This window comes from Dama dama, chromosome 31, assembly GCF_033118175.1.
Source record: "Dama dama isolate Ldn47 chromosome 31, ASM3311817v1, whole genome shotgun sequence".
Taxonomy (NCBI): domain Eukaryota; kingdom Metazoa; phylum Chordata; class Mammalia; order Artiodactyla; family Cervidae; genus Dama; species Dama dama.
The window spans coordinates 45,696,905-45,720,459 of record NC_083711.1 but is presented as its reverse complement, the minus strand read 5'-3'; the positions used below and the strand labels follow the sequence as shown (position 1 = coordinate 45,720,459).

Here is a 23,555-nt window from a genome sequence, read left to right as displayed (position 1 = left end):
GACCTGCGTTCGATCCCTGGGTTGGGAAAATCCCCTGGAGAAGGAAATGGCAACCTACTCCAGCACTCTTGCCTGGAGAATTCCATGGACAGAGGAGCCTGGCAGGCTATAGTCCACAGGATCGCAGAGTCGGACACGACGGTGAGACTAACTTTCACTTTCAGTCATTAATACAACATTGCATTTCAACTACTTCAATAAAAATTAATTAAAAAAAACAAGTAATTTTAGATTGTCTCTTAGATATTTTGAATGCTCTATGTTGTGAAGATTGTGGATTCTATTAAATAATTCCAAAACGTGTTGCAATTTTCATTTTGTAGAAACGTTAAATTGATTAAACTCAAACCTCAAACTTGTTTTTTGCTCATTGAGGACACCAGATCAAATCTCAGTTGATTATTTTAGCCTTAGCTGAAAACTCTGGGAGTTGGTGATGGACAGGGAAGCCTGGCATGCTGCAGTCCATGGGGTCGCAGAGTCGGACAGGACTGAGTGACTGAATTGAACTGAACTGAAAGCCGCTTTGAATTTGCTATCTGTTCATGCGTTGAGGCTTACCTGGAGACTTAGGAAAGTTTATGCTCAGAATTTTAGAGTCCCATTGTCTGTATCGCTCCTTACTGAATGCTCCTCCCTTCATTTTGCAGTGGCTTCAGTTGTCTCATGGTCTGTACTCTCTTCCTCAGGCCAAAAACATAGCCAGTTTTGTCTGTTTAGCCACCCCACGCTGTGACTGTGGCCTGTCCTCAGGCTAAAGGGTTCAAAAAGGGAAACTCACCCCATGCCAGTGCCTTCTTCTTAAGTTTCAACTCCCCTCTGAAACATGCCTGCTTCTGTTCATTCTCTATAACTTTCAGGTAGTTGGAATGTTTGTTGTTGGCCAGAAATTATAGTTAACTGTAGGAAGGCTGGTCTATTAGGAACCTAAATGATCACTTACTGCTGGCCCAGGACCTCGTGGTTAGAAGCTTAAGAATATCTTTATGAATAGAAGTTGAATGAACTTATATATGTGTGCTCACATACCACCTGGGAAGCCCTGAATGAACATATAAAAATAGTTAATCACTGAATAATATTTTATTTAGATTAACATAATCAAAATTAACATTCTTTAACATTCCAAATTTAATATGCCCCCCAAATGTGTGGACCAAGGCAAAAATTACATATAATGTTGGCTTACATGGGGCTTCCCAGGTGGCACAGAGGTAAAGAATCCATCTGCCAATGCAGGAGATGCAGGTTTGATTCTCGGGTCAGGAAGATCCCCTGGAGGAGGGCATGGCAACCCATGCTGGTATTCTTGCCTGGAAAATTCCATGGACAGAGAAGTCTGGCGGGCTACAGTTCATGGGGTTGCAGTCGGATACAACTAAGTGACTGAACATAGCACACTGGCTTACATATTCATCCATTCAACAAATGTGGACACAATATATACCATGCAGTGTCCTTTGGAATGCAGGCTGCAAATAAATTCCTTCCACTTATTTGTACAGATGAGGACGGACCTAGAGACTGTCATACAGAGTGTAGTGAACAAGAAAGAGAACAACAAATATCATATAATATTGCTTATATGTGGAATCTTGAAAAATGATACTGATGAACTTCCCTGCAAAGGAGAAATAGAGACATAGATGTAGAGAATGTATGCACGGATACTAGAGGTGTAGGGGTGGAATGATACTGATGAACTTCCCTGCAAAGGAGAAATAGAGACATAGATGTAGAGAATGTATGCACGGATACTAGGGGTGTGGGGGTGGGTGGGATGAATTGGGAGAATGGGATGACATATACACACTACTATGTAGAAAACAGATAGCTAGTGAGAACCTACTGTATAGCACAGGGAATTCTACTCAATGCTCTGTAGTAACCTAAGTGGGAAGAATTAAAAAAAGAGGGGGTACAGGTATACATATACCTAATTCACTTTGCAGTACAGTAGCAACTAACACATCATTGTAAAGCAATTATATTGCAATAAAAATAGATTAAAAAACTTCATGAGGGCAGAACTAATTTCTGTATCAAAAAGTCTACAAACAATAAATGTTGGAGGAAGTATGGAGAAAAGAGAATTCTCTTTTCCTGTTGGTGGGAATGTAAATTGGTACAACCACTATGAGAACAGAATGGAGGTCTCTTAAAAAACTAAAAATAGAGCTACCATGTGGCTCAGCAATCCCACTCCTGGGCATATATCTGGAGAGAAACATGGTTTGAAAGGATATCTGCATCCCAATATTAAACTGCAGTGTTGTTTACAATAGCCAAGACTTTGAAAACAACCTACATGTCCACGGACAGATGACTGGATAAAGATGTAGTCCAACTTAAAGTGAAAGCAACAGACGTAATCAAGTTAAAAATAAAGGAAGACATAAAAATTGGGTGAAGTCTGGAGATAAAACTTGGGGAAGGCTGAAAAGATGTCACAACTAGGCCTGCTGCTGCTGAATCACTTCAGTCGTGTCCGACTCTGTGCGACCCCACAGACGGCAGCCCACCAGGCTCCACTGTCCCTGGGATTCTCCAGGCAAGAACAGTGGAGTGGGTTGCCATTTCCTTCTCCAAAACTAGGCCTATCTCCTTTCAAATGGTATATTAGGGTGAATGCAGAACAGCAACTGATTTTTAGCAGGGAGGGTTGAGAAGGAAACTCATAATGTTTCACACATATCCTAAAGAACACTCGACTGAAAGTGATTGGAAGGCTTGTAAATCATTTCCTCTACCATGTACAAGAACCATGTGTAACGTGAAAGTAAAAAAGCCTGAAAAGAGAGACAGAAAAAAAAAAGATGTGGTCTGTATATATGATGGGATATTTACTCAGCCATTAAAAAGAATGAAATAATGCCATTTGTAGCAACATGGATGGAACTGGAGATTGGCATACTAAGTGAAGTAGGTCAGAGAAAAGTGAGTATCATATGATACTGGTTATATGCAGAATCTTAAAAAAAAATGATACAAATGAACTTATTTACAAAACAGAAACAGACTCACAGACTTAAAGAACACACTTACAGTTACCACAGGGGAAGGGAGCAGGGGAGGGATAGATTGTGAGTGTGGGATTGACATGTATACACTGCTATATTTAAAACAGACAACCAACAAGGACCTACCATTACATAGGGAACTCTGCTCAATATTCTGTAATAACCTAAAGGGGAAATAATTTGAAAAAGAATAGATACTTGTACAACTGCATCACTTTGCTTTACACTTGACACTAACACAACATTATTAACCAATTCTCTTCCAGTATAAAATAAAAAAAGTAAAAAAGGAAAAGTCCTAGAGGAATACTTCTCAAACTTCAGCATGTATTTTACCACAGGTGACTGATGAAAATTTGAGAACATCGTTGGATACAGCGTGGATTCCTCAGAAGGCATTGCTGAAGTAGAGATTTTACATTATTTTATTAGGAAGTAGAGTTATGGGAAAGGAGGATTAAGCCGTTTAGGAGAGTGGCAATACAAAGAGATATTACTGAGCTGGATGCTGTTAAATATGACTAATTGTTAAGAGTCAGAGGACTCATCCCAGAAGCTATATATAGAGAGATTCAAGACAGTCCACGATTAATGGGAAAAACAGAAAAAGGGAAGAATTTATTCACTAGTTCTGTCTCCCACTTGTCAATGGTTCCCCTACTGGGCTATATATGTTTTAGAATGGTAGTGGTGGGGACATGGGAACAAAAATAGGGCCCTCTGCACCTACATATAGTTGGTTAGAGCATACAAACAGTGGCAGCTAAAATGAGATGGTGAGTCTGAGATAATCTGAAATGGCTCATAAAATGTGTCTGAAATGATATATCTTAAAAGACATCTCTGATTACTGGCTTGGTTTGAGGCATAGAACTATGAAGTACTGTGGCCATATTTTTAACGATAGGGCCTTTTTGGGCCAGGCTAGGTTGTGTCTGCTTTGACACTTAGTAAAGAATTAAGCCACTTAAAAGTTTCCAGGTGACCTTACATTAAGGCTAAGCTTTCATTCAGCTGCTTTGGGCTGACAAAATGGCAATGCCATATGGTTCAATTAAATAGAATATATTAAGACTTTCCATAGAGAACCCTAGAAACTTCTATCAGTTCAGATCAGTCGCTCAGTCGCATCCGACTCTTTGCGACCCCATGAATCGCAGCACGCCAGGCCTCCCTGTCCATCACCAACTCCCGGAGTTTACTCAGACTCATGTCCATCGAGTTGGCGATGCCATCCAGCCATCTCATCCTCTGTCATCCCCTTCTCCTCCTGCTCCCAATCCCTCCCAGCATCAGGGTCTTTTCCAATGAGTCAACTCTTGCATGAGGTGGCCAAAGTATTGGAGTTTCAGCATCAGAAGGAAAAAAGACTTCAGAGGATCAGGACATCAATATAACTGGTGGCGGGGGGGGGGGGGGGTGCCACAGAGGGGTTTCAAAGAGCATCACTCTCAGGACTTCTCTGGTGGTCCTGTGGTAAAGAATCTGCCTGCTAATAAATAACAAATAATTAACTTAAAAATTTTAAAAAGAGCATTACTTTTCAGCCACTTGCACCTAATTGTTCACCTTTCCGATAATTATTTAAGAAAGAAGTAGGACTTTCCTGGTGGTCCAGTGGTTGAGACGATGCCTGCCAAGGCAGAGAACACGGGCAGCGAAGCACAGGACTCAGAGTCAGTGAAGCCGGCGAGCTCTGTGGCCCACACTCCGCATATTAGTCAAAGCTATGGGTTTCCCTGTAGTCCCGTATGGATGTAAGAGCTGGACCATAAAGAAGGCTGAGCACTGAAGAATCACTGCTTTCGAACTGTGGGGCTGGAGAAGACTCCTGAGAGTCCTTTGGACAGCAAGATCAAATCAGTCAATCCTAAAGGAAATCAACCCTGAATATTCATTGGAAGGACTGATGCTGAAGATAAGAAGCTCCAATACTTTGACCACCTGATGCGAGGACCTGACTAAGTAGAAAAGAACCTGATGCTAGGAAAGACTAAGGACAAGAAAAGAAGGGGGCAGCAGAAGATGAGACAGTTAGATGGCATCTCTGACTCAATGGATGTGAGTTTGAGCAAATTCCAGGAGACAGTGAAGGACAGGGAAGCCTGGCGTGCTGCAGTTCATGGGGTCGAAAAGAGTCAGGTACTACTTCGTGACTGAACAACAACAAAGAAGGAATAATCAGAAGGCAGAAAATATGCACTGAGTCAGTTAAAATGCACAGTATTTTAATGTACCAGAGTTACATGCAGCATGTATTTGCCTTAAGTTTTCTCAAGGGTAACTGCATATATTTATAGAAATCACAACATGGTGGGCTGAAAATTTCAAAGGAAAAAAATAAATAATCAGAAGATAATTCATAATTTTTAGCAGACAACCTACAAATGAAAAATATACACAACTCAGCTCTTTTGTGATTTATAAGGCACAGGCTGAATAGGGCCACATTATAAACATTTAAATGCAAAATATACAAAAGGCTAACTTTTCAACATTTTATGAGGTGTCATATTGAAATGCAGAGCATAATGAATTAATTTTTGTAACACAATGATGTCTAAACATTAAAAAACCCTTGCTTTAGCCTAAATACATTTTAACTGCATAATATGTTAAATACAAATGCAATACCCTCAGTGTATATACACTTATATGGCATGCTGTGACCACTAAAGCCCAACTTGCTTCTACATAATCTTTAAATGAACACAGAGTATGAATGGATGTTTATAAACTAGATTTGGAGATTATGGAAACAAAGGAAATAGTCAGTACCCTCTTCTGCGTATTTGCATAGGCATGAACTACTGTAGTTTGTGGAATACTAATTAGCTCAGTATTAACATAGTCTGAAGAATTATTCTTATCATAGTCATTTCTGCCCAGTTTAAAATTTGAAGTGTTAACAGACTTAAAACAAAAAGCAAAAATAAATAAATAAAACAGTAGTCCCTTGTCCATGACCTCCTCCACACCCATCCTAGTCTCCCACCCCAGTGAAGACTTTTCTATCCTTTTAGCTATTCTTATGGCAGATATCTCTATATTTCTAAAATCAGTATTACTCTTAGCTCTTGAATCACCTATTTTAAACAGATTGTTGTGTTCTGAATCCCAGAACCACCATTTACTAGCTCTGTGACCTAAACAAACAACATTTTTAGGTCCTTTCCTTGTCTATAAAACAAATACTAGAATCTATTACCTAAGGTTATTGTCAGGATAGATGCACAATACCATATGTGTAATAATATTTTGCTCAAAATACAATGATAGCTATTATTATTGTTACCTTATGGTAGGTAAGGATTTGAATTCTCTTACACCACCACTTTCTCCATCTTCCTAAAATAGTTACAGCATATCAGATTTTTTGTTGAATTACAGTGTTTTCATCTTCACATCTTTTTTATATTTGAAGCAACTCTAGATTAATGAGACTCATCTTGTATCCTCATCAAAACCATTTATGAGAAGTTGGCAAGCTAGCTAAAATGCTGGATCACTGGAATAGTCTGGGTAATTTTCAATTTGCCAAATTCCAAATCACTGGGATTTCTGGACTAAGAGAAACTGGATTATACAATTTTTACTATAGTTTTAAAATGATTATATTCAAATTTCTGTGAAACATCACACTACTGTAGTCACTGTAATACACCTTTATTACTCATTTACCTTTTGCCTTCTGTTTCTTTCACTTTCACAGCTAACGATATTTAAGATGCTATGTACCGTATATTACAGTTTTCCTTTACATGGGATATTTTTCAGGATTTACACCACTGCTCTATCCACAGTTTCCCAGTGATTGATTCGATTAAAAACGAATGCTTCTATTTAGTGTTTACAATTTCAAGTAGTCTCTAAGTTGTGAGAAGCAACACAATTTGCAAACAGTAGATGGCAGAAGTATGTTTAAAATTCTAAAGAACATTTTTGCAGCAGTTCATGCACAGGAAAATCATAGTTGATGAGTCACAGTCTATTTTAACAAAGTACCACAGTAAACTGGACACAATTTAAAAGAAGAAAGAATAAAATCAACTGTAATAACTAATCTTAAAATGCAATATTTTCATTCAGCCAATGAAATAAATTAGACACTATGTAAGAAAAGATTCTCAAATTTTCCCTCATTATCTTTTAAGTTCTCTGAGGATAAGCAACATGTTTTATTCACCTTATATCACCATTGCCTAGGACAATACCAAACTAGTACAGATACAGAGATGTTTCATATGTATTCACTGAATAAATGAATTCTGTTTAACTTGGTCTCAGATAATTTGCAAATGTTTGACAGTAAAACACCAAATGCCATATTAACATAGCATTATTCTTTTCGGCATACAAAGCACACTAGTTGGTACATTACATTTTATGTTATGTTGATGGTGACATATAGTAAAGCTTTAATATATATTAATTTACCCAAGGACCCTTATAAATATTTAAAGTTCTTTTTCACAAGCACATCATACTACAAAGTCATATAATAAACTATATTTTTGGATGACAATTAAAAAATAAAATGCATTAAAGATATCATTAATCATGATGGGGTACTGAGATAAGTCTGACTTTATAAACAGTCTAATTACAATCAAATGTAGACCTTTACCAAGAAGTTGATAAATCTAGGGAGGGAGCTCTTTGGAGGGAAGATTTAGTTTTGATATCATTAGTGGGCAGATTAGCATACCTGAAGTCCTATCTTCTTAAAAACCTCATTAACAGTCCATAAATGCAAGTAGAAGATTATAAAGTATTCTTAGATGTACAGACACCTTTAAAAAATGTAAAATATTCAGTTTGCCTTAATATATATTTCTTGAATTGAAAACTGTTGAGGTTTCCAAATACTATTTTTTCATGTCTTCACAGCCTGGATCTGATCTGATAACAAAAGCCAAACAAAAAGTTATTAGTCTCTACAGGGCAGAATCTACTTTCTAAAGTAATCCAAGACAAGTCTATAACAATAGGTAGAAACCCATGCATACAACTGCTTTTTTTTAAAAGCACAACTCATATTATAGTTTTTCTTTTCGTCACTGTACATGCACCCGATTAGAGTCAACTAGTTCTACGAGGCTTCTATTAAAAATCAGTCCCTTGCCTCATCCTTTCTTTCTCCCTTCACAGGCAACTACTTCCAATTCCTTTTTAGGTGATTACCTCTGTATCTCTAAATATGCTTTTATCATTACTTCTTGAATTCAATGTAACATAGGGCTTCAGTTCTCACAAATTTGTATACCGTTCTGCCAACCTCATGATGCTTCCAATATTCCCGTTTTCCTAAAACAGTGATGTTTTATGTGAATGCGACTCACAGCTGGGACAAGGGATAAACTTCAGTTACTTTTCCTTTCTTCTACTGTATTTTGTTTTCCCTGCAGTGAATAATTGCTCTTCATCCCCAACCCTGCCTTTTTTTTTAATGTAATTAACATTATAATTCAATCCACTACTCTCACACCGTTTCAGGCTTTACTAGTATGAGGCATAAAACTGGTCGATCATCTTCACTGTCTTGAAGAACTCTCCCTTATAGTCTTGTGCAGACTCTTTAATCTGACCCAGCTGTTCTCCATGCTTGTCCAGGTATTTTCATATGAGATCTTTCATTATTATTCTAGGATCTGTGTTATCATCCTAGGGGTTCCTTCCCAACTTTCTTGTGCAGGTTTCCCTATTTCATGGTACCTTTTTTTTCTTCTTGCTTTATTCCTTTGTTTTTGACAAGTATACCTCTGTGGCTACTTTAGTATTAATAAACTGTATAGAAAGTGAACTCTTGAGACTTTACATGGCAGAAGCTGTCTTAATTCTCTACAGTTACAATACACTGATACTGCCTGAGAATATTATTTTCTCCTTAGACTTTTTCAGGCACTGGAACTGTTTCCAGGTGTTGCTGGTGAGAAGTCTATGATGCTACTGTTTCCTTATCTAAGGAAATCTTTGGATGAAATCTCTTATTTTCTTCTCAGGAAATATGGTGAATTTTCCACCATCTTTGGTGTTGATTTTAATGATGCACCTTGGTGTGGGAATATTTTCATCCACCACCTTGGGCTCTAAATCATTCAATTCTGGAAAATAATGCTTTATGATTTGATGACTTCACTCTATTTTCCTTGTTCTCTTTCAGAAATTCTTACTAGGATTTTGGGCCTCATAAATGACTCCTTTATCTTTTCTCCCCCCATTGTCTTTTTCGTACTTTCTTAAAGAATGTCTCTATTTTACCTTCTTTTGATTGAGTTTTCCATTTCTACTTGTTGCTCAGTCACTCAGTCGTGTTTGACTTTATGTGACCCCATGGATTGCAGCATGCCAGGTTTCTCTGTCCTTCACCATCTCCTGGAGCTTGCTCAGACTCGAGCTGGTGATGCCACCCAACCATTTCTACTACTGTATTATTATTTTCCAAGAACTCATATTTTTGTTCTTTTTCAATTAGTATTCTTGTCATATTCATGAAAATAATACATTCTTTTATCTCTTTGAGGATACTAGAATAGTGTTTTGAAATGTTCTCCCTAAAGTCTTTTTCTAAACTTTTTCTTTTGCTCCATAATTCCTAAAGTTTTGTCTTCAAATACTTGGCAATCCTTTGCTATCTTCTCATGTGTATAAGTGAACACTATAAAGTTGACTGGAATTTTGTTAAATGTGTGAGGCTTGTCAAAAGTAATCTTCATCCTAGTGTATAGCTAGGCCATTTCCTTGAGAATTTCTAATGTTAACACCTTTAGATCTTTTCTCTTAGCTGGTCTGACTCCTCAAAGCTGGCTTTCTTCTACCTATTGCCAGTGTCTTCTAGGAGAAACAGGAGAAAGCAGAACATGGTTATAATCTTCAACATCAAACTCTCATTTACTCCTCATTTTCAGTTTAGCATTCCAACACACAGTTGTGCTCAGCGTTCTCCACTCCAGAGATACTGTGTGACTCTCTGCAAAGAATGAACCTTCAACCTTCTTCTGGGGCACGGATATATACCTGTGCATCTCCTTTCAGTCTCACCTTGTCCTTATTTCTTATTTCCATCAATTCCTGAGCCTTTGAAGAGATCTGCAGGGTAAATTAGGGTGGTTTCCAGCTTTCTCCAGTGCTAGCTTAGAATTCCACTCTCTCAAGTCTGTTAAGTTATTCAACATTCATCACATAATTTGGCTTCAAAATTTGGTTGCCATATTTATCACTCTCATTCTTTTTGTCCTCAGTCTCTTCACTTTTAGTGAGATTTGAAGAGGGGATGAAACTAAGTGTGTGTCCAATCCTTTGTTTTTCAATGGAATGTCCCTGTACATCGTTTATAAAATTCTTATATAAAAACTGGAAGCATTATAAACTTTTCCCATAAGATAAAGTGACTCAGTGAATAAGTTCATGAATCATGTGGAATAATGTTTTGTTTTTTCATAAATATTTAAGTTTCAGAGCTAGAAAACAACTTATACTTCTGTGATAGTTTCTATATATTCTCTGGTGGCTTTAAAAAATACTTAATAGTCTACTTAGAGATTCTTCTCTTAGGGCCATAATTGACAATCCCTCCAAAAGAGAATAGAATCATGGCACAAAATGTGTCATTTAATACTTTATCCTCAGTTTTTCAACCTTAAACTTAAAATAATAAAATTAAATTGGTCCAAAATGAACCAGAGCCTTCTTGTTTATGATGTTAGGAAACTTCAGAATTTTGCAAGGAAAATGAGACATAAGTTCAGAACATCTTTCAAAGATTTACAGAAAAACTTGATACAAGCAGAGGCATAGACTAGTCTCCTAAATTTACTGCTACTTATTTTGCAAAGTTTTCAAATCCAAAGACAGGAGCATCAAAAATATAAACTATTTACTATAACATAGAAATTATGAACTAAGGATCTCCTACTCAAAACCAAACTGATAGTTTTAAATCTGCATATTAAATTTCCTCTTCTGTTAAACAGAGAAGTTAGGTAAAAGGATAAACTGAACATTTTTTGAGTGCTTTCTTAAGCTAGGCACTTTAATACATAGAGCATCTCATTTAATCTGTGTGGCAATTCTGGATATTTCATTTTTTAATTTTACAGATGAGGAAAACTGTCTGGATGATATAAAGACATTAGTTAGTAATTAACAAGCAGTGGAATATACCTGGCAGACTCAGAAGTCCACGTGTTTTCACTTCTACATCATGTTGCCCACATAAAACGGGGACACTACTACTTACCTTTCAGAGAGTTGTAAAGTTTACATAAAATGATATGGCAACACAAGGGCACAAATTTTTTTTTTCCCAATAATGTATCCTTCTTATAAAGATTTGGGAGTTAAGATACAAAGATAATGGATCAGAAAAGTCAATGACAAAAATTAGATTAGAGTTGGCAAGTGGCATTGTGATGTTGGATCACTACTGACACCTAGTGGCCTTATTGTTACAGACAAAAGAAAAAGTACGATTTAAAATCCAGATGACCATCACTTATTTTCAGTTAAGTACTGTGCTTTGTATTTTTTATTATGAACAATTGTGGGTTTCCATTCACACTATTCTCTGCTGTGAGCAATAATAAGTACTTAAAATAAGAAATAACGGTTGAAAATATGTTTCTAGTGTCTTCTCTAGAATGTTCCTTTGTAATTTGCTTTATGTGGAATCAGTCCCATAAAGGGGTCACTTTGACCACTTCTTTACACAGTCTGAGAAACTAAATTGTTGTGTTCAAAGAAAAATCCCACTAGTGATTCTGAGAACTTTTAGAGGTTCTCAGCTAAGTTTCACTTAATTGTAACATGTAACTAGAAGGTTCTTTGCAGTGTAATGGTAAATGGCATGATGACTCTATAAACACAAAAGGAAACAAAAATACAACAGTCTGTGCAGTTAACTAGAACACCACATTTTACTAATAACACAAATATTTATTAGATATACATTTAGTACGTTGGACCAAAGAAGTATTATGTCTCTTTATGTATGGTAATAAGCAGGCTACCCTTAGATCCACCATGACATACAGTAGAGAAAAAAGAAAAAAATCACATATAACTGAAATAAAAAGGATGTGTAGAGAAATTAAATTTATAGCCACAAGACCACAGCTCATGGATTAACAAGTTAATCTCATTATTCACCTTTATTCAGGGCAGGGAGGTTCCTAAAAGAAATCAACCACTGTCCTGCTCAAAAATGGAAATTTTTTTGCCTGACCTTCAGGGTCCTATAACAAGAAGGACTTATAGAACTTGGTTTCATGCACATTCACATTTTATTTCTCTGTGTGGGTCACTGTGCTTCAAAGCCATTCCTATGTCTTGTAGACAATGTAACCTTAGGGAAAATGATAGATCTTAATTTAATCCCTGGTATAGTAAGCCTGTACCAACTATGATAGCTATTTTGATGAATAACATATAGAACTGTGATATACAGAAACACTAATAGAATACCAGCATATACAGTACTAAATATGAGTACTGAAATTTGCAGAAACATGCCATGTATAAATGGAGCTATATGTGGAGGACAGCGTGACTCTTGAAAGCCACATGCCACAAAGACTTTTATTGACAGTAGGTCTAAAATTTATCCCAAAATTCAAATGTGCTTCTATTACTAGATCTGACAGAAACTTATGGCTATAAATTAAAATTATATTCTAGAGTTGTCATGTATATTGATGTAAGTACTTTTTATTTAAATAAATCCTTTATAAAAATGTAATTGAAGTAAATGGAGCAAGGTATTGGATACTTACTGTATTGTATTTTCTGATAGCAGAAATAGATGGAAACAAGAGGGAAAAAGGCAGTGATATAATAAAAACAAAATATAAAAAAGGACAGAAAATGTGACTGGAAAGAAAATAAAGGCTGAAGAGGCAGTTTTTTATGATGTACCTTGAAGCCAGTCTACACCTTCTTGCAATCCTTCTCCTTTTATGGCATCACTAGCACTGAAATAAAACCAACAGAAAAATATCCATTTCATTACATCAAAAAACTGTATGAATAATTATAATTTTGTCATATGGCAAATTAATATATTTAATAACATATCTGAGCAAAACTGGTTAAGTACTGAAACTGAATATACATAGGATATAAAAGTCTGAGTGTTTAGGATCAAGACATGAGAAAACTATTCATTAATTTATATGGACATTTGTAAAAATATATCATTAAAATGTTACTATTCTAGGAATATTACTTGGACTGGCATTAACAAAACATATACTTTGAGTTATTCTCTCAGTAGTGGGATTATAGAGCACACCATCCTACTTTCTCTTACCAGCCCCAATGATTCAATAGCATTTATTTAATAGAAATGCTTTACTTGGATTGTAATTTAGTCACAGGATGGAGTGACTTTATATGAAATTAAAATTGATATCTAAAAGGAATAAATCTGTAACTATAACTCTGGTAAAGTGGTAAAATTAAAAAATCCCAGTAAACTTCAAACATAGTTTTATATTTACTGGTTTTACAAACCTCGATAGGTTGTTTAACTCTTTGGCTTTCAGTTTTTGCTTCTGTAAAATGCGAGAATATTACCACTGGCCTCATGTGATTATTATAAGAATTAAATATTTGAGATATGCATATAAAACATTGAATACAGGGTCTTTTCATTGTTGTTCCATTCTTAAAAGTAAGCCTAAATCCTTATTGTAATATTATTTTATAAATAATAAAAATTATATAAACTAAATAAAATGTAGAGGATTTTTTGAGTATGAAATAATCTTTTTTTAAGATTCAGATGGACAGTTTCTCATAACATGTTACTGATATAATTATCTAATAACAATTAGTATACATAATTAGATTTTCTGTATGATTAAGATTGTTTTAGTGTGCTGAAGTATGATTTTAAAATGTACTAAATTATCTTAAAACAGTTAATTTGATTCTAATCAAAAGAGAAATTACTTTCAAGGAATTATTTATTGGACCAAGAACATGACTTATCATAGAATTATTTTAAAATAGGAAGACAGAAACAAATAGCATGAGATATGCAATTATTCAAAGCAAACTATGGATTATCTTTATTAATGGCAAAACATCAGTAACTGAAATACTAATATCAAGAATGATCAGTGTATTGACTTTTATCACAAACTTCTAGTTCCACATAAGAATACAGTGCTACGAAGAAACCCTTCTCCTTTGGTGGAGGTGTCACTACATTTCTAAAAATCCTGCATCTTTCCTAATAATTCCCAAATATTTAAATTCTACCTTTCCTTTCAAATAAATCATAAGACTCATAACTGGAATAAAAGCCAGAGTCTTCACCATTTTCTGCAAGGAGCTATGTGACATAGCCCCTGGTTATTTCTCAGGGGCCTCACCTACAATTCCCCCTACCTCTCTGTTCCAGCCAGCAAGGACTTCTTGCTGCTTCCAGAAAACATCAGGCACATTCTCATCCCAGAGCCTTCTCATTTGCTGGCCTCTCTATCTGGAAAAGTTATTCCTCCAAACCTTTTGTGAATTGCTTCTTGATTTCAATTATGTCTCAGAGGGGGACCACATTCATTATTCTTTCTCTTACTATTCTACTTCTTTTTTTCACCCTCCCAACTGATGTTTTTATTATCTGTCTCCCGCTCAAGATAGTAAAAATGCAAATGCAAACATATATCACTCCAGGGACTTAGTCAAAGGACACATGGGAAGAACTAAAACAGAATCAGACTTGAAAATCAGAGTTGACTATATGTTTAGTAAAATGGTCAAAAATAAGCCAATAAAAATTTCCAAACTATACTTCTCTATAATCTCTCCTTTACTACCCAAATTTATTTGTACCTAAGGCAAGAGAGATGCAATAGTTTATCTCTGCACCACTCAGCATTACTTTTTTCTCCAAAATTAAAGGAGAAATTTATTTTTAGTTCAAATAAAAACCTTAACAAGTGAAACACTAACTGGAACTTAGTGAGATGTCCAGTTTGAATTAAGAAGTCAAAACTGTAGACAAACTTACAAGAAAAACTTAGCATTCTTCTACAAGTTGTACAGAAAGTAGAGAAACTGGCAATATGCTCTAAGTCCATATCCTTACAGCATCAGATGTTATTTTTTCCTCTTACTAAAAAAGTTAAGGTGTCACAATTAAATAAATAAACCTAACAGAATTCAATAGCTAATTGTTAAGGAGAAAGACATTTTCCATTTGCAAAATTAATTTCTAGTTCAAAATTAAGAGAAAAACTACATCTTTTACTAATTAGAATTGACCCGTATTTTGAGTGTTGTACTTTCCATTAATGTAGTCAGCACACTTAGGGCAAAAATTAAATTCTTCTACTTTAGATATTATCATTTTAAGTATGACTTACAAAAATAGAAAGGTTCTATCTTAAGATAGTTCTCTACACCAAATCCCTTTCTTTACCAACAAAATACCACAGAACCTTAAATTCCAACTCAAGAATAATTTAGTAAACACTGATTTTCCCTCTGATTTCCAAAGTAAGGAGGGTTGTATTCATGATATGTGGCCTTCGGTACTGAAAAATTTCAAGGGATTTCTCAAGTGCTATAGTATTATTCTTTCAGCACCATGGTTAGCTCTTAAAGTTTTCCTATGAGTTCTACCACTTCCTTCTTTCCTAGATTTTTTTGCCCCTGTGTTCAGCCTTTCTCTATAGAGGAGAAAGATATCTTCCACGGAGAGGTGGGGGTTGGGGTGAACAGAGGGAAGCTTAATGTAACATAAGGTAGCAGTAGGCATTAAAATACTAATATATAACTTCTGGTTATCCTTACCAGAATATTTTGGCAGAAAAACACACTGGAATTAAATATATTAGTAAGAAACTGCTTTCCCAATAAAAATGTATAATAATATCAGACTCTAATTATTTAAGAGTTCAATTTTACAGTATGTCCGAACAAGACAGATTTTTATATTTCTGTTTATTCATATCGACAAGTATTTATTGTGTATCTCCTAAGTACCTATGAGTAGGTACCTACTAAACAGGCACTGTTACTACTCTGGGGGTGTCAGAGTGAAAAAAATCAATGAAATCCCAGGTCTCATAGTACTAATGGACTAGTATAGGAAGACAGACTATACAAGAGAAAACAAAAAAAGAAGAGGTCATATAGCAATAGACGAATAAAGCAAAGTAGAGAAAAAAAACCACAAGAGATGGGGGTAAGGTTTCAGAGAATTATCGAGAGGTCTCTTTCTTAAAGAAAGTGCAATAGTAAGCAGGAAAACTATTTTAAAGAATGATTCAGATAAAGGGAATAACAAGTGCAAATGCTTTGAGATGGAACTGTGGTTGGTTGATTCAGTGTGAAGAAAGAAATTAGTGTGGTTGAAGCTGGGTAAGTAAGCAGATTGGTTAAGTTAATTCTTTTAAAGAGTTGTTTTTGTTTTTCTATCCCTAAAAAGATTTGAAAGGTTTTAACAATAATATATTACTGAATACCTGCAACACTACAGTTTTATAAAACATAATCTTTACCTTTCATCCTACCATGTTAAGTCACTTATATAGTGAGCTTGTAAAAAAAACCCTGAAGTTGGAGATATTTTCAGAATGATAAAATGAAATGTAAATAAAAGACTTTACCAAATATGCCATGGTTTATCTTTGATGTTCTCTAAACACAGCAACTGAGATACTTTTACAGATGTCACTGCATTTCTAAGATCCATTTTGTTTGCAAAGAATAAGATTGGTATTCGACGGTGCTTAATATCTAAAAGAGAAAATAAGACTATCATCACACTTCTAGCTTTTTGAGTTATCTTCTCCAAAATCCTTAAAACTGAAATCCACTAAAATTGTCTTCTGATCACTTCTTCCCATATCACACATACATAAACATTTAAAGGCATATACTGTCAAGCATTTATTTAAGTGATAACAAAATTTAAAATACACTTCTTCCTAAGGTTATCTGCACAGTCCACGGAATTCTACAGGCCAGAATACTGGAGAGGGTAGCCTTTCCCTTCTCCAGGGGATCTTCCCAACCCAGGGCTTGAACCCAGGTCTCCCTCATTGCAGGTGGAGTATTTACCAGCTGAGTTACAAGGGAAGTAAGATTATCTGCCCTCTTGTTGGAATTGTAAACCAAAGATGGATGAGGTGGGAGTGGAGGGTTCATTAAACAGTTACTGAACAGCACCTAGCAAAAAGTGAAACATTTTGTTTCATTTTTACTGTCAACACAAAGGAAGAAAACTTCAAACAGAAATATTACAGAAGGAGGATAAGAATGTAAATGGGCTAGTCAAAAGACATAGGGTGGCTGAATGGATTTTTTGAAAAAGACCCATACATAAGTTGCCTATAAGAGACTCACTTCAAATCCAAAGAAACAAACTGAAAGTGAGAGGATGGAAAAAGATATTTCATGCAAATGGAAACAAAAAAAATGGTGGGGCAGCAATGCATATATCAGACCCAAGAGACTTCAAAACAAAATTATAAAAAGAGGCAAAGCAGGACATTAAAGGACAGTGCTCATGGGATCAATTCAAGCAGATAAAGACAGTTGTAAATATGTATGTACCCAACATAGGAGAGGTTAAACATATAAGGCAAATATTAATAGATGTAGAAATTGACAGCAACACAATAATAGTAAGGGGTCTTTAATGTCCCCCTTCCATCAATGGACAGATCATTCACATAGAAAGTCAATAAGGAAACAGCAGCCTTAAAAGACATATTAGATCAACTTAATAGATATATACTAAAAATGCAAATTAAAATTGCCAGGAAATATCACCTTACATCTCTCTGTTAGAATGGCTGAGGTCCAAAAGAACACAAATAATAAATATTGGTGTGGATGCACAGAAAAGTGAACTCTTGTACACTGTTAGTTGGAATGGAAACTGGTGCAGCTACTATGGAAAACAGAATTGAGGTTTCTGGAGAAGGCAATGGCACCCCACTCCAGTACTCTTGCCTCGAAAATCCCATGGACGAAGGAGCCTGGTAGGCTGCAGTCCATGGGGTCGTTAAGAGTCAGACACTACTGAGTGACTTCACTTTCACTTCTCACTTTCATGCATTGGAGAAGGAAAGGGCAACCCACTCCAGTGTTCTTGCCTGGAGAATCCCAGGGACGGGGGAGCCTGGTGGACTGCCATCTATGGGGTCGCACAGAGTCGGACACGACTGAAGTGACTTAGCAGCAGCAGCAGAAAACTAAAAATATAACTACCATGTGAGTCAGCAATTCTACTCTTAGGTATTTATAAAATAAAAAAATAACAATTTGAAATGATACAAGCACCCTAATGTCCACAGCAGCATTATTTAAAATTGCTAAGATATAAAAGCAACCTAAATATAAATAAATAAATAGAAGCAACCTAAATGTACTTAGCAGATGAATGGATAAAGATGTGGTACATACATACAATGGTATACTACTCAGCCATAAAAAAGAATTAAATATTACCATTTGCAACAACATAGATGGACTTGGAGGGTGGTATGCTGGATGAAATAGGACAAATATTGTATGACATCACTTATATGTAAAATTTAAAAAAATACAACAAGCTTCTGAATGTTAACAAAAAAAGAAACAGACTTCAGACACAGGGAGCAAACTAGTGGTTGCCCCTGGGGAGAGGGGAGGGTGGGAGAGAGGTTAGGGGTCAGGGACTAAGAGGAACAAACTACTACCGATAAGACAAACATGCTACAAGAACACATTGTGTGACACAGGGAATACAGGCCATATTTTGTATTTAGTATAAATGCAACACAACTTAAAAAACTGTGGATCATCATGTTGTACGTGTGAAACTTATATGATACTGTACATCAGCTCTTCCACAATAAAAGGATATGGGAGATGTGAATAACACTATCAACTGATATTTACAGAACTCTTCACCCAAGTATAGCAAGATACACATTCTATGGAATTGCAGATGGAACATTCACCATGCTCAACCATATGTGTTAGGCCATATATTTCTAAGAATGAAAATCTTTGAAATAGGTTATTTGATCAAATAGAATTAAATTAGAAATCAAAAACAAAAAGACACCTAGAAAATTCCAAATATTTGGGAAATTAAATAATAATACACTACTAAATAACCCAAGCATCTAAGAAGAATTTGCAAGGTAAGTTAGAAAATACTTTGAGCCAAATAATAAAGAAATATATCAGAATTTGTGAGATAGTTAAATCCTCAGAAAATATGTATTGCTTTAAATGCTTTTATTAAAAAAGGTAGATATAAAATGTTTTATAAGAATATATAAAATCAATAATTTCTACTTTGATGTGAAAAAGATAAAGAGAAAATAAAATTCAATTTAAGTACAGGAAGTTCAAAATAAAAACAAAAATTTGTAATAAAAAAAGAGCAGATATTAATGAAATCTGAAAAAGACACATCCACAGAGGAAACTGCCAAAGTTAAAAGTTTTTCTTGGAAAATTAGTAAAACCACAAACTCTTTAAAAGATGGTGCAATAAAAAAGGGAGGAAACATAAATTACCAATATTAGAAATGAAAGAAGATATGTATATCATACAGGTCTTAAAGACATTAAAAGGATAATGAGAGGATGATACAATTTTATGCCAATAAATTTCACGACTTATATAAATTAACAAATTAACAGATTTGGTTATATACTACTAGAAGTGACCCAAGAAGAAATACAGAACTTTAATAGCCCTACTTCATTTAAAGAAATTGAATTTATAATTCATGCCCCCAACATACACACAAAATCCTAAACCAGGTGGCTGCATTTTATTTAATGCTTAAGAAATAATACCAATTCTACACAAATCCGAAACATTAAAAAAAATAAAAAGAGGAGTAAGTGCTCTTCAAGTTATTTTACGAGGTCTCTACAGCCCTAATACAAAATCAGAAGAGACCATTACAAGATAGAAAATGACAAAATGAAATCCATTATGCTAAGTGAAATAAGTCAGAAAAAGACAAATACCATATGATCTCACATGTGAAATCTAAAGAAGACAAAAAAGGTCTAAAGAAAACAAACTGATGGATGCAGAGAAGAAATTGGTTGTTGCCAGAGGTGCCTGGGGTGGAGAGAGCTTGAAATGGATGAAAGGGGTCAAAAAGTACAAACCTCCAGTCATGAAATAATTTATGAGATGTAATGTACACCATGGAGACTACAGTTGGTAATACTGTATTGGGTATTTGAAAGCTGCTAAGAGTATATCTTAAAAGTTCTCATCACATGAAAAAACAACGTTTTCTAACTGTGCGTCCTGATGGATGTTAACCAGACCTGCGGTGATCATTTCACAGTACAGGTGACCTTCGCACAACGTGGGGGCTGGAGCTCTAACCTCCGCACATTCAAAAATCTGTGAATGACTTCATGGCTGGCCCTCTGTGGCTTCACACTTGTGGATTCAGTCAACTTTGGATCATATAGTACTACTGTGGCATTATTTGAGAAAAATTGACATGTAAGTAGACCTGTGCAGTTCAAATCCTAGTTGTTCAAAGATTAACTGAATATACAAATATCAAATCACTATGCTGAATACCTGAAACTGATATAAAATTATATGTCAATTATATTTCAAAAAATGTTCACACCAACTTTATTCATAATTGCCCTAAACTAGGAACAGTTCAGGTATCAATTACTTAACACTGGATAAACAAACTGCGTTACAGTCATATAATATTACAAAGCAAATAAAAGGAGTAAACAAGTGATACATACAACAACATGGGTGACTCCCCAAAACATTACACTGAATGTAAAAATCGAGGCACAAAAATGTATGTACTTTTTCCCACCATCTATATGAAATTGTAAAAAAGGCAAAATTTTGGAGATTGAAATCAGATTAGTAGCTCTTCTGGTCCCTTGTAGGGGGTGCTGATTGGGAAGGGGCATGAAAGAACTTAGAGGGTGATGAAAATATTCTGTTTCTTGTCTGGGAGTGTATAGACAAGAACAGTTACATGAATATACGCATTTGTCAAAATTACAGAACTGTATACTTAAGATTGGAGCATTTCTCTGTATTACATATTATACATCAATTAAAAAAAAGTTCAATATATATTTCAGTTGAGAAATTCCTTTTTTGGGAATCTAACCTATAAAATAAATGCATCAGTAAGTATATATAGATACATGGACAAGGCTTTAGTTGAGGAAATTAAGGTTCCCATTGTATTTATTTAAAGCAGATGTTATAAGACGTATTTCATGTTTTAGTCAATGTCATGACTTTTTTTGGGGAGCAAAGGGAAAGATTAACAAAAAGGGGATGTAGAATCAAAAATGCCTTCTCAACCCAGATAAAAGATAAGTTTTTAAAAGTGAAAAAGTCACAGAAAAAGCACAGGTTGGATAGTTTTCCCTCCACATATTTGAATAAACTTTAGGTTGTCCAATAAAAATACCAAAGATATTGTGGTTAAGCAGAAAGAATTCTTAGAAGGCCACATACTATTTCTGCTTTTATTCTAACAAATCTGCATTTCTTTTAAACCATTTTCTAAAAGTCCTCTTCTAAAAGTATTGGTACAAAGGTCACTTCAATCTTTCTGCATGAGCAAGGCTAGAAATGCAGAATTCCACAACAGTACTGAGAACTCCTGGGGGGTGGGAGGGAAGGAATATCTAGCAACAGGCGAATGACTGAATAAACCACGATACATTCATAGTGTGACATGCTAGGCATCATTAAAAGAATAATTGTATACATGCAATTTGACTTGGAAGGATTTCCACCATGCAGTGATATTTGAGAATAGGAAGATGCAGAAGAGTATACAGAATATGATCCTGTTCTAGTAAGTAATGATGACAGTCCTCATAGCCCCCAACCCTATATAGTTGGCCCTCTGTATCTGTGGACTCCACACCCACAGATTCAACCAACCATGGATGGAAAACACTCAGGGAAAAAAATTACAGAAAGTTCCTGAAAACAAAACTTGAATTTACCATGCATTGACATTGTATTAGTTGCTCAGTCATGTCTGACTTCTTGTGACTCCATGGACTGCAGACCCCTTCTCCAAGGGATCTTCCCAACCCAGGGATCGAACCTGAGTCTGCTGCGTTGCAGGCAGATTCTTTACCGTCTGAGCCACAGTATTTACATTGCGTTATGTATTATAAGCAATCTAGAGATGGTTTAAAATACATGGGAGGATGTGCATAGGCTCTATGCAAATACTACTATTTTACATAAGGGACATGAGCAACCACAGCTTTTGGTATCCTTAGGGATCCTAGAACAAATCCCCCATAGATACCAAGGGGTAACTGTATATATCTTTGGTACCTGTATATGCTGAATGTGTGTGTATATATGTTGGTGTATCTGTGCATATATATATATATATGATACGAAATTATAAGCAAAGGTAGGAAAGAAAAAGTACCAAATTGTTAATGCTATTATCTTAAAAGGGAATTGGAGGGCTGGCGGTAATTTAAAAATAGAAAAGATCTGTTTTAAAAGAATTCTCACAATAAATATCTAAGAAATACTGTGATTACACATTCACACCTATGTAAAGATGGCAACCAAAAAAGTTTTAATGTGTTGGAATATCAATTTTTATTTTCACTCTTATTCTTTCTCTGTTCATCTGCTTTGCTACTGATACATTATTTACATGATCAGGAAAAAAGGGCACTTTTAATTTCAGAAAATAACAGATCAAAGACCTGGAAAACACTGCAAATGGCTTTGAAATTAAAAAAATCTACATATGGTATTGCTAATTCCACATAATTAATATGCACTAAAATTAAAAAAATTTAAATAAGACTATACAGTGTAAACAACATGTTTTGCTGACATCAAAGAACAAGACATCACACATGACCCCAAAGCACAGACATCACAGACTGAAGACAAATACACGTACCTGGGTGATTCAGAAGAGTATTAAGTTCTTCTTTGGCCACAACCATTCTTAAGCTATCACTACTGTCAATGACAAAAATAATGGCTTGTCCTTCTCTGTGTAATACACAGAACGAGAAAAATTAATGATAAACAAACATTTTTCTATATTAATGATTCATTTGCATATCTTAAACCGTTTATTGTGTTTTCATGTCCTATGATGATTTGTTGTTACAGGTGTTGGTGCTGTTCCTTACTAGTTTATATGAATAATTAACATTGCCATATTTTGGTTAATATATTAACCAAATTAGTCACATTTCATGTAAAGTAATTTTTATTCATTTGAATAATAACATGGTAAATTTAATGACTCATTTCATAATTTTAAAAAATAACAAGGCGGGCTTCCCTGGTGGTTAAGAATCCACCTGCCAATGCAGGGGACATGGGTTTGATTCCCTGATCCAGGAAGATCCCACATTATGCAGAGTAACTCAGCCCATGCGCTACAAGCACTGAACCCACACTCTAGAGCCTGTGAATCACAACTACTGAGCCAAAGCGCCTCAACTTCTGAAGCCTAGAGCCCATGCTCTGCAATAAGAGAAGCCCCCACAACGAGAAGCCTGC

General features: G+C 35.3%; 1 protein-coding gene across 1 annotated transcript in view; it reads right to left on the bottom strand.

The window, feature by feature from the left end:
• Positions 1–5,231: 5,231 nt before the first annotated feature.
• The window catches only part of ARL6 (ADP ribosylation factor like GTPase 6), a 33,322-nt gene continuing 14,998 nt past the window's right edge, over positions 5,232–23,555 (bottom strand). Inside the window, exons 5-8 of the mRNA XM_061133955.1 lie at positions 22,942–23,036; positions 16,637–16,766; positions 12,933–12,988; positions 5,232–7,922 (exon numbers count right to left, since the gene is read on the bottom strand). Of these exons, the coding sequence (XP_060989938.1) occupies positions 7,897–7,922; positions 12,933–12,988; positions 16,637–16,766; positions 22,942–23,036 (307 nt within the window). The 3' untranslated portion in view covers positions 5,232–7,896. The remainder of the gene's footprint in view (positions 7,923–12,932; positions 12,989–16,636; positions 16,767–22,941; positions 23,037–23,555) is intronic.